We start from the raw sequence: 12,123 nt of genomic DNA, 5'->3' as shown, positions 1-12,123 counted from the left end.
ATTATGCTGCTTAATTCCAAATAGAAAACTCTCATACTCTTCTGTACGTTTTCAGTCTACATTTCCAAATTTAAAAAAAAAAAAAAAAAAAAAAATCCACATCTTACTTTGTGAGAAAATTTGACAACGTGACTGATAGGGTTGCTTTTTGGCTCCAAAGATATGGATAAATAGATGGATAGATGGATAGAGGTCGAAAGCAAAATCCTCTTTTTAGAAAGACACTCTAGCTCAAATTTACTAATTGCATCATTGGTCCAACCAGATCTAGGAGATCTTATCTGGGAATTACATTTTGGTTTCTGCTTCATTTTACAGTAGAAATATAGCTTTACAGAATTAAACAGTTTCACTTACTATTCAGAAGCTTGTTGTCCACCAACAAAACACAAAATTTAAAATCCTACTGACTCTTATAAACACTGAGAATATCAATATAATGCAGCCCTTTTTAATTCCTAATTTGCATTCTATAACCATAAATCCAACTATTCAAATTTACCAGTGGCATTTTCCTGAACCCCAAAATTAAAATGCTTAAGAGGAAAGAACAATCGTGAAGATTTTACTCCCCTGTGGATGCTATTCTTTGATTTTATAAAGAAAAAAATGAAAATTACTAGTCAGTACCAATGAAAAAAAAAATCTAAAGCACTTAAAATTTACACACAATCTCCGCGATTGTGCCTTTATTTTCCATTCATGTTTACAACACTACGAACATCCTTAATACCACATAACCTCCACAAAGTTTTCAGTGGGAAGGATTGGACATGAAATCACCTCCTTGCTTATAGATGCTCACTTGTAAAATAAAACCCCTATACACATTCATATGTTGAAATGGAAGATTACATGTACTTATCATCTTCTCCAGAAAAGACATGGCATTTTGCTATTCTATTTAATGACATGACTTTAGTTTGCCAGACTGATTACAGTTTAAGTATCTATTTTCTATTCTTGCCAGGATCTAATAGCACAGTTTGGTCCTTTTTCCATCCTTACACAGTTTCAGTGACCAAGAATGCCTCTAGAGAGAATCTAGTGCAATTGTTAGTGAGTGATATCTGGAACTACTCTCCAGAACAGTGGCTTCAGATCAGTATTTTTTTTTAATTTACAGCATTTTGTCTACTCTTATTAAAAGTCTCCAGAAAAAGGTGCAAAATTATCCAATCTCTCTTCAAAAAGCAACATTAATGTGCAATACTTTCTGGCATTTTTGAGTGTGACAGCTACAAAGGGATTGCTTCCATTGAAACTTGTCCTGGATCTTCTTGCAGCCCCACCGATGCACATAGACTCCCAAAAAGTCAAGAGGATTCCACAAAGGCTTAAAATCCTACATTTAAGATTTAGCATTTTACAGATACAAATTCATAAATAATGTTGCATTTTATATTTTTGAATGGTTTTAAAACCTTCTTGTTACAAAATGGATCAACAGTAGGCATCTATCTTTTTTAAATACTCTTTTTAATGTGTTTATAGTAAATGTAAGTATTTATAGTAAATTCAGGATTCAGGTGGATCTAAATGAGGGTATCAAAATTTATAATCCAGATAAACTGCTTCTTTCTCCTCAGATTGCACATAACCTATCATCCATCTATAACATACTTGATCCAAAAAGACAAAGGCGAGCCCTTTTCACAGAATGACAGGATTGGAGGAGATCTCATAAGGTCTTCTAGCCCATCACTCAGCTCTAAAGAAGCAATAATTGTCTTACTTATTCTTACAGACAGTTAATACAGATTACACAAATATATTAGACAATTTGTTCCACTGTTACATTACTCCTAGCATTAGACAGCTTTTCTTAACTTCCTTCTAATATTGTCCCATAATATTTTCCTTGTTTCAGTACAGATATAAGAAAGAAACTAGTCTTTTTTGCAGCAGCAGCCTTTTACATAGCAAATGTGTGTGTCTTCAGCCTCAGGAATCCCAGTTCCTTCAAATCTTCTTTCATATTTTTAGGCCCATGCTGATCTTTGTTGTTCTTCTTGAATTGCTCTACATTTGCTACTCATTTCTCAAAACACACACATAGTACTGTACTAATCAGCTAATACTTTTCAAATGCCAAATATTAGTTCATGTACCTTGAAGACTTAATTTCTCCTAAACACGTTACTGTGCCAGGTTTTTTGCAGCAAGTTCCTAGTTTGATTAAAATTGAGAATTTGCAAATCTTGGCCCTATCTTTCACATCTCTACTGAATTTCAGTATTTATTTATTAACAACTTTGCAATGTCTCATAAATAGCTGATAAAACAAAGTGAAAAGGCTCTAAGTAGGTGAACAGGTAAATCGGCAAAGACACAGAAGACTCAGGATTCAAGACACTATTTTGCCCCAGCTGCACAAGGGCATAAGCTGGATTTCCTGCTTCTGTCCCTGTATTCTTTACCCATGAAACTTAATCAGCTCCTCCTTTCCTTTCATACCAGTCAGCCATAATGTCCTCGATTCTCCAAGTCTGCACAAATCTCCACTCTCTCAGTTTTACCCTCATTTCACTCTGCAACTTCTTTTTGTCCCCCAAGACATTTCCTCTATTTTTAGCAATAGCCTTTGTCATCTATTCCAATTTTCACCTTGCCTATCCTAATAAACAACCTTGTAGAACCGGGGTGCATTTTAATCCTCTTTAAATACACTACACTTATTTTTCATTTCATGAGAATAACTTTTAAACTTTACCAACATTGAAAATTATGTTGAACGTATTCAGTCCTCCATCAATTAGTACGACATAAAAATGGCATTATTACTGCAAAGGGAGTCACATGGGTATGATCTTCAATAGTTTGTTTTTTCAAGGCAGATCTGAACATATGAAAGGAACATGCAGTGCCTGTGGCTTTCTCTTCTCACATCTGACACATAACTAATTGTCCAAGATGCTTTACAGTGGATTAAGTACTCCCTCACCTGCTTAAGCTCTCTCATCCACTGAAGCTGTAAACATTACTTATTTAAGAAGCATTAAAAGATGTCACAGGAAGTATTTTGTTTTAGAATTGATTCAGTATTTTTTCCAAAGGAAAAAGTAGAAGATGCTCTATTATTAGCAGTGGAAATTGAAAGCATATATTTAACAAGTAGAATTTGTAGGAAGAACTCAAACCAGACATAGATGCATTGAAGTGGGATGATTTCCACACAGTATTCATACTTTTTCTTATTTTTGCACAAATATGTATCAGGCTGCCAATTATTCTTAAAGAGTAACACCACAGCATACTATATTTTTTAATTATGACACTGGCAAATATAAGGAGGGGGAAAGGGAAACTTAAATAAATATTTTGTTATTATTATTTGATTGTTGTTATTATCTGATTGTTACTTCATTTCATTCTAGCATTTTCCTGGAAAAAGTTTTCTTTCTTTTCACTCACAACTTGAAATCAGGTAGTAAAAGAGAAAATACCCAAAGCAGCAATTCAATCCTAAATTTATACCTACAATTAGGTTTTGGGGTTTTATTTTCAATAATGCCATTGTCTTGAGAATGTAATACTGCCTCTGTGTTTTTCCAAAAGAATCAGAACATTCCTGTAGTCTCTGTAAACTTGCCTTAACTGCTGCTATAATGCTACATTTTGGTGAAGTGAACTAGGAATTAGTACTGTTATACAAACTGTGGGGTCAGGCTCTGCCATCTCTTCTGACAATGAGCAATACATTTCATCTTCAAGTCTTATCAGAGGTCCCACTCAGCATTAACAAAAGCAAAAGAATTTGGCCTGTTAGTGTGAGCAGCTTCCCACACTCACCTGCTACGTTAAAAATAGTTACTACCCAAGATCTTGCTACACCATTCTCCCACATACGGAGTTCCTAAGTAGCAATAACTGTGTGCCATTTGCAGCAGCAAGAGTACTCTTGATACAAACCGACCTTACCTAGAGCATACATACCATATCATACTATAGCACAAGCATATACAGTATCTATATATAGCTCAGCAATGTCATGCTTTAAGGCCATTTATCTACCAGATTTGAAAATTAAATAAACAAATAAATACAATTAAACAGCTTTTGAAGTTTAAGACTGAATGAAAAGGGTGAGAGAATATGGAAAAGTCAATTACACTTTACATACGTGGGATTTACTGTTACCTTCAGAAAACACAGGAAAACAACACACCAAACACAAACATAGTTAGCAAAAATATTCGCACTTTATCTATATATCTTCCTTATATCTGAAATATCAAACCTCTGTCAGATAACAACCCTGTTGAGAAATCCAATTTTGACTTGCCTACAAGAAATCCAGAATGTACAGAACAAATACAAACACCTTGTGCTATGAATAAATTGCCAATAAAGTCACAATAAAGTGACAACTTGCAACATAATTTACATGCAATCCAGGTATACACGTACACAAACAAACTAGCAATATCTGGTTCTTTAAAAGGAAATCAATAGAAGATCTTTGTAGAGACCTGCACATTGTTTCTCCTGTTCTGCAAACAAATGATGACTCCTCAGCAATCTTTCAATTACTCACAACTATTTTAAAGCACTCTGAATAATCACTGAAAAAATATACTTGATGACTGATAAATAAATCATTAGATGATACCGAAAGCATGTAAGTCTGCATTTTGTTACCAAATTAGTATATGTCCTGAACAGTACAAATTAAGACTCTATTTGCATTTTCAAGAGTAGTTTAAAGAAAATTGTATCCAGGTGAACAATTTCCTTTTTCATTTTTTTCTACAATACTGCACTTAGAGATAACTTGCAATAGATTTCTAAAAATTTCCATCAAAATTTGTCCACGCTGCAAAAGAAAAAAACATTGGCACAACTGCTAACAAAGGTGCTGTTGCTGCATAAGACCTGTTTTCAAAAGGAGTGACAGGAAACTGACAAGTATATTATTTAACTCCCCAAAACCACCAGCAACAATGTATTTTATTAGTCTGCAAACTGCTAGGGATTGGGGGTTTTAATTAAAAGATAACATCATAAATCAGAAACAACTTGTGATTAACACTAGAATAAAAATAGTTTCCACTTGGTACAGACTGTGAGATTTTGGTGGCCTTCACAATCTCTGAGCACCATGAGAGGATAAAATTAATCAAGGACTACATTTGTTATCTTTTTACTACAAATAACAATTAAAACATATCATGTGTTATAGTTTCTCCAAAGATAAAAGTTAAATCTATTGCATACACCAAAGCCCTTAGACTAACCCTTGAAGGAAACAAGCTCTGCTAGGAGCCTTTTTCTTCATACCCAGAGTCCACTGAACCAGGACAACACCTGGGAACAGACCTGTATTCGTTTTACAGCTTGCATTTCTGTTCTGTTTCCAGTCAAGATGAGGATTGATCCCCAAACAGAAGGCCTCTAAAGGTATATCACAACATTACCTCCCAGACTAACAGTGCTGAAGTTAGCACCAATTCCTGTTCCTTAAACTCTGTCCTGTCTCTAGGTAAAAGACTCCCATCATGTGAAAGCCATTTCTGCCTTACCACATACAGGGCGCTAGACGTAGACAGGCTGAGCCTGCCAGAGCACATACACACATTATATTGCTTGATGCACAGAGAAAACACCACTAGGACCAAGAAATCTTGAAGACTGAAGGAGCTGTGCCTTTACCATCATTGTGATAGGAAAACAATGTTGCTTTTTTGAGCCGCACAGGCCCTCTCAGACACAAAAGAGTAAGAGACAACTGAGGAAGAGAACATGTCACAACATATATTGGATGGAGAAGTCTCCATTCCCTACTTGAAGCAAACAAAGCTGAACTAGTCAGCTGTAGTAAATGGAGGTGGGAACCAGGACATAAACTTAACAATTAACAGCACTGATCTGCAGCTCTACTGACAAGGACCTGCAGCTCTGCAGAGAGGTACTGCATCAGGGCAGGGCTCTGCCAGTCAGGGCTGCAGAGGGAACAAGGGACAATTCCCCCCTCATCGGCACACAAGAAATACTATCTTCTTTGCTTCTCTCAACAACAGCAACAGCCTTTTTTATTGGGCACAGCCTTGGAGAAATAAAACTTAAAGCCAGACAGCACAAGGCAATCCTGTATGTTGTGCCTCCTGACAGCTGACTCTTCTGACTCCCAGCACAGTGGCCATTGCACAGAGACAACGCACATTGACAAAGCAAGAACAGCACATAGACTAGCAAGGTATGAGCAAGAGTGAGACTGCTACTGACTGCAAACTACTGCACTGGTGTGAAACACTGAGGACTAAGCCTTCCATGGAATCACAATCATGAACCACAGATGGAAACTGGGTTTACACTTAATTGTCTCTCTAAAGAAAGGAACTCGGCAGCCAGTCTGTCAGTGAAAGCAACAGGACACTCCAGTGTCAGAAACTGAGAGAGCAGCAAGTACTAGGAATTAGGATTCATAAAAGGGATCCAGAGAGCAATGGGGAAAACTGTCACTGCCACAAGGAGAAAGAAGATGCCAAAGATAACCTCACACTGTGTAGCAACCTGCCACCAGATTGCAAAATGGACCATTTCAACAGATGATGGGAACAGACCACATGAAAAATGGGCTTGCCATGAGTGCATCTCATCAACCTGCAGCAGCTGAGACTTGTCTCTTTCAAGTTTCATCAATGTTGTGCAGCTCGTTGTGCTAACACACAGCCATTTCAGGAGCAGCAAAGCCTCTACAGACCTATGCAGTGTGTTGACAGGGATGTGTACGCACAGTCAGACACTTGTGTATGTACATGAGAGACTTTTCCCTGCCCCAGACAGATTTCCTGTGTAAGGCAGGAACCACCATTCACAAACAGAATCTCAGGATGAGATCAAGATCAACACCCACATTGAAAACCTTCTGTGTGTCTGCAACCCTCTGTTTGGGAAAGGCCTGGCAGGCAAGAGGGTCCCTACTGACTTAGCAGTGTAAAAAGTCCCCCATCAACTGACCCCTTTCCTACTTGCAAGGGAAAGGCTGCCCAGGCGTAGATGTGCAGTCGCACCATGCTCTGGAGGCGAGGGTGCACCGCGTAGTCCGCAGACGTCAATAACCCCATAGATCACCAGTTCCACGACTGAGCACCAGAAACTGCGACACGGCAGCACGAAGCAGAGCCCGGGATCCGGCGGGAAGCAGACCCTGCCGTGTCAGTGCCAGCCCTCAGCAGATTCCTCTGAGGTCTGCAAACAAGGAGGGCCAGGGACCTTCAGATACAGCCCCAGCCCCGTCCCCGTAGCGAGATTTCCACGGGGCAGCCCACAGGTGCTCGCTCCCCTGCGCCGCCCCACTGCCGGGGGGCAAGGACAACCTGAGAAAGGAGATGTAGGAGGCAGGGGGATGCGGAGAAAGCGGGTACCGAGGGAAAGGAGATGCCTGAGGTGGGGGTCCGGAGGGCAGGGTGCTTGCCCCGGCGGGACACGCGCGCACAAACACACGCCGTTCCATCCCCGAGCGTCCTGGCGTCCAGACACTCCCGCCGCCGCAGCATCGCCCGGCACCGGAGCGAGCCAACCTGTTTCCCCAAGCCCGAGAAATCGGCTGCGATGCCCGGCACAGGCGGGCGGGCAGACGGTCCCCTGCGCCCCCCTCCCCGGCTGCCTTCCCGCGGGGCGCGTCACTCCCCCCCGGCCGGGGCCGCGCTGCGGAAGCCGTACCGTGGGCAGCAGCGGCTCCATCTGCGCCCCTTGGTCCTGTGTCTCCATGCGGCGGCGGCGCGGCCGCGCCGGCGCCCCCTCCCCGCCGCCCGCCGCGCTCCCGGGGCGCTGCGGGAGCCGCTGGGCTGCGCCGAGCTCCGCGCTCCGGCCGCGCTCCCGCCGCAGATCAGGATCGGGATCGGGATCGGGCGGCGCGGAGGCAGGAAGCGCGCGCCAGTCACATGGCCGCGCGCACCGCCGGCCCCAGCGCGGGGGGGCAGCAGCCGGATCCACCTGCGGGATGCGGGAGCCGGGATGCGGGAGCCGGGATGCGGGAGCCGGGATGCGGGAGCCGGGATGCGGGATGCGGCCGCGTCCTGCCGCCCCCGGCGGGGCTTTGAAGCCGAGCGGGCCTCGCCCCTGCACACAGGCGCCCGAGCGCCGGTGCCGTGAGCTCCTCCAGGGGCGCTAGAAGGGGAGCTGGCTGCGTGTCCACAGAGGAAGGAGAGAGTAGCGGAGGGACCGGGCCCCACTGAACCCCGGGTGACACTATCGCAAACGTCGAGACAAGGCTCAGAAGTTTACCACTTTACACCAGGCTTCAGCCACAGGCTCCCCAAGGCTGCTGCTTCAGTGCAGTCTTGGACCAAGATTCATTTTGATGTAGCCAGCACCAGAAGAGCACTGGAAAATAGTGACACTTCACACAGTCCTGCCCGACTTTGACCCTTAGTTACAGACAGCACCTTCAAAACAGAGGTCTGTCCCTCTTTCCACAAAGATAACCCCACCATCTTCTTTGACCTGCAAATCACAGACATATCAGACTACCATATTCTTCTGTATACGGTTAACAGGAGTCTTACCCTCTTATTCACCCAATTTTATCATGCAAGCCTGATACACATTTAGCTTCTCCTAGTCTATCTGGCTCTGCAATTCAGTAGTTACATTCAGCTGTACAAAAACCCCAACAGGCTACACAAACGATTGTTGAAGCCTAAATTTGCTATCCAAGTGAGAATACGTTGAGTCCCCACGGTACTTGCATTGCTAAGAACACAAGCACAGTGCTGCCTACCATGACAGCTGAGTTAAAGAAGTTCTCATTTTCATCACTTTCCAGTGCATCTCCCCAAAAAACGTGCCCATCCAAACCTGTGTGCATAAGAATCAAAATGGACAGGGACCTGGCTAGGAAAAATAAGCTAACAAGTAAACATCTATCTCCCTGTTAACACTGATCTCCTTGCCAAAGCAGCAGGCCATGCCCTACATTTTGGATATCATTTGCAGTCTAAAAGTAGATCAAAAATAGCTTCGCTAATTCTGATTTAATTTCCTCTGCCGTGGGACATGTTCTTCAAGTCTCCCAGAGATCTCCCAGGTTGGATTATTCGTGCATCAACCAAGTGAGACACAGAGCTGGGGAAGCAATATAAACGAAAGGGGAGTCAAAGTCTGTTCTTACAAAAGAAGGGGGCTATTTTTCTGAGTCAAAACTGAGAATTTGGTCTTTGTACAAAGTGACACATACATGTAACCCTGTACAGAAAGACAGACAAGACTATGGTCCAGATTCCAGGACAAAAGCCAGATGTGTATTTTCATAACACGATTACAGATCTGCAGTAATTAACATTGGAGGGCATTCGGGTCACTAGAGGTAAGGCTGTGTCAGCATTTGCACAGTAAAACCCTATTTGTAGGAGCTTATAATTAAGCTGTAAAAGTCATGATGAAGCTGGGAAAGAATGTTTTAAAAGTGATTCTCCTTCTTTAAAGAAAAGAGATTTAAAATGAATATACCACTTGTGAAACCAGGAAGACCAAAAACTGTTTCAGTCTACAGGCAGTTATTTCAATGAATTTTAGTATAAGCACCTTGGTCTTCTCTGCCTAAATATCTCAGGTTTGTCCAAGTTTTTTTTTTAGTAGGTACTGCAATTCTTCAAGCTTAATGGCATTTACACATCTTTCACTCCCCAATATATTTTCTCAAAATGCACTCATCCACACAGACACATCTAATAAAAGTAAAACCCACAAACAACTCAGATATTGTGGATATGACACTATTTTCCCACATTTCACAGTGAGAAACAGGATCAAGACAACAAGTACCATGCACAGGATCTACAAGTGAATTACTGAATGGGCCATCAGAAGAGAGTTAGGACCAGCTATGTAATTGTTTTTGCAAAGGTTCTTTGTCAGAGTGTTTTATAGTCAGGAGTTCACTACTGTGGAATAATAGATGAAATATGGAAAAACTCCATTAAATAACAAACCTCCCCAAATCGTTCTGCATTGCCCTGCTTCGCACACACAAAATTATCACAGACCTCCATAGCTACAAAGCCGCAAACTGGTAAGCCAAAGTCGAAGTGCAAGTCATGGTTTCGACAGCTGTGACAAACATGCTTCTATACAAAGATCCAAAACATTGAATCCAAAAGCTTCAAAGCCAAGGGCTTTGCACATACAAAAGTGGAGTAACACAAATGACCTAGCTGAAACCTAAGCATTTTTTTTTTAGCATTGTAGCAGTATATCACACCAAATAGAGAATTAAAAATAATATTTATTCTCTATTTACTTTATAATTGATTTTGAATTCTGTTTTCTCTTCTTCAAGTTGACTTCTTTTAATGTTGCATCTAATATAAGCCATACTTCCAGGCACATCCAGCAATTTTGTCGTTATTACTCTGTTACAGTAATAGTGCCACTTCTCATCCCAAAAGAATTAGCTTTAAAATCAGGCTTTAATATCCAGTTTAAACTTCTGGTACACAACTATGTATTATTTTCAAGCTTTTGTACATGAAGGATATGAAAAAAAGTAAGAAGAGGTTCTCAAATGAGCAGTAATTTGAGAAACGTCATCACAAGAAGAGCAGGTGTTGTGAAATCACAACATGCAGATACACTTAAGTTTTAAGATATTAAGAAGACCTAGGATATGCTGTGGAAATAAATACTTTTGTGACATATTTATGTCAGACTAATTTTTTCCTATATATATATATTTCTAGTGCACTACATAAATGAAATAGTGAGTGTTTCTACATTTACTCTTACAATGATAAATCTTCTAAAGCAAATGTCAATGCAAAAAAAGGGGAAATATTTTTCTTCTTCAGTAACATTCTGAATTTATGTCAGAAACTGACCTGATCCTTGCCTAGTGTCATCTTTCACAAGAAATTGAAGACAGCAAAAGTTGACTTTTATTCTTCTCCTTCCTAAAACTCTCTTTTACCCCTTGTCCTGAAGGGAGCCAGGAACTCAGATGTTCCCTTCAGTCATGGTAAATGTGTTAAACCCCATTGAACAGAGGTTTCATTCCTCAAAATCTATTCACAAGAGGTATGTTTTATATATAAGCTGAATTACATTCAAAAGGCTTAGACCATACTCAGAGTACTTTAGAAGCATATAACATAGATTTTGGAGGCATATGGCATATACCTGTCTGTCTGGGTTTGACATAAAAATGGCCAGGGGTGTAAATAATTCCCACTGTCTTGAACATCACTGACATAGCTCTGTATGTACAAAAATAGATATGTGATAAGAAGCAGCTCCAAAATTAAGACCTAAAAATCAGACCTAAATTCAAGCTTATGAGAAGTCTTGCAATACTTCTTTTATTAAGTCTTTTTAATAAAAATACTGGTTTTCTAACTAAGGAGTACTTTCTAATTATTTAGAGTGACAGGTACTTCCTCCACCTAAGTCCCAAGAAGGTATTCTGCTATAATAAGTGATGCTATATGTATATTTTTATATATGCATAAAAGCTGTTACAGAGTCCTAGTATCACTGGCCCAGTACCGTTCACATTTTAACTGTCGTACCTTTCTGTCAGTTTTCATTTTGTGGTCAATATATAGCTATAATTTAAAAGAAATGCTTTATTTAAAACATTTCTCTGAATACAATTCCTGTTCTAGGAAGACATCCTGGAAGTATTGGCTTGTCTCCCAGTTTAGCCATAAAATATGTCACTCTACCAGGATGGAGGGGGGCGGGAATTGCTACTAAGCAAGAGTGAACACCACATAGCTGTTAGTTACAAAACTGAACATGAGAACTATTTACTTTAAAATGTCCCCATAGTAAAAATATGCTTGAAACCTAATTCACTCATTTACATCTATGTCCAATACTCTCACCATGTTCTTAATTCCAAAAAGAACCTGCACTCTGTCAGACCTAACATGGTTGCCAGTAGATTTTAGCAACATAGTGAACAATTTCACACAATATTCAAAATCAGAAAGGACTAGGGGTTAGATCAGTTTACCCTCTCTTGTTTCCTGCCTAAGCTGAAGCCTCAAATACACTGGTAAATAAAATGCATACACAATACACATTAGTTTGAATGCTCATACTGTGCATATCTATCATAAACATATTTCTTTTATGAAAGGAAACATTTTTTAAAATTGCAGATTATTTTCAACTTGTTAC

At 40.6% G+C, this 12,123-nt stretch overlaps 1 protein-coding gene across 3 annotated transcripts in view; it reads right to left on the bottom strand.

Annotated features, from left to right (window-relative positions):
* SLC4A10 (solute carrier family 4 member 10) overlaps window positions 1-12,123 on the bottom strand; it is a 173,494-nt gene that overhangs the window by 144,806 nt on the left and 16,565 nt on the right. The window contains exon 1 of one of the 3 annotated variants that reach the window (XM_051787650.1): window positions 7,666-7,740. The exons of 1 other annotated variant lie outside the window; for it this stretch is intronic. In XM_051787650.1, coding sequence (XP_051643610.1) covers window positions 7,666-7,713 — 48 coding nt within the window. In that variant the 5' untranslated portion in view covers window positions 7,714-7,740. Of the gene's footprint in view, window positions 1-7,665; window positions 7,741-12,123 lie in introns of those variants that run through there. One more of the 3 variants, XM_051787652.1, reaches the window with a different exon arrangement.

This window comes from Manacus candei, unplaced genomic scaffold, assembly GCF_025592945.1.
Source record: "Manacus candei isolate 608988 ecotype Guabito, Panama unplaced genomic scaffold, ASM2559294v1 h1tg000023l, whole genome shotgun sequence".
Lineage (NCBI taxonomy): Eukaryota > Metazoa > Chordata > Aves > Passeriformes > Pipridae > Manacus > Manacus candei.
Note: the sequence above shows the minus strand (reverse complement) of the source record. Positions and strands in the feature narration are given on the sequence as shown.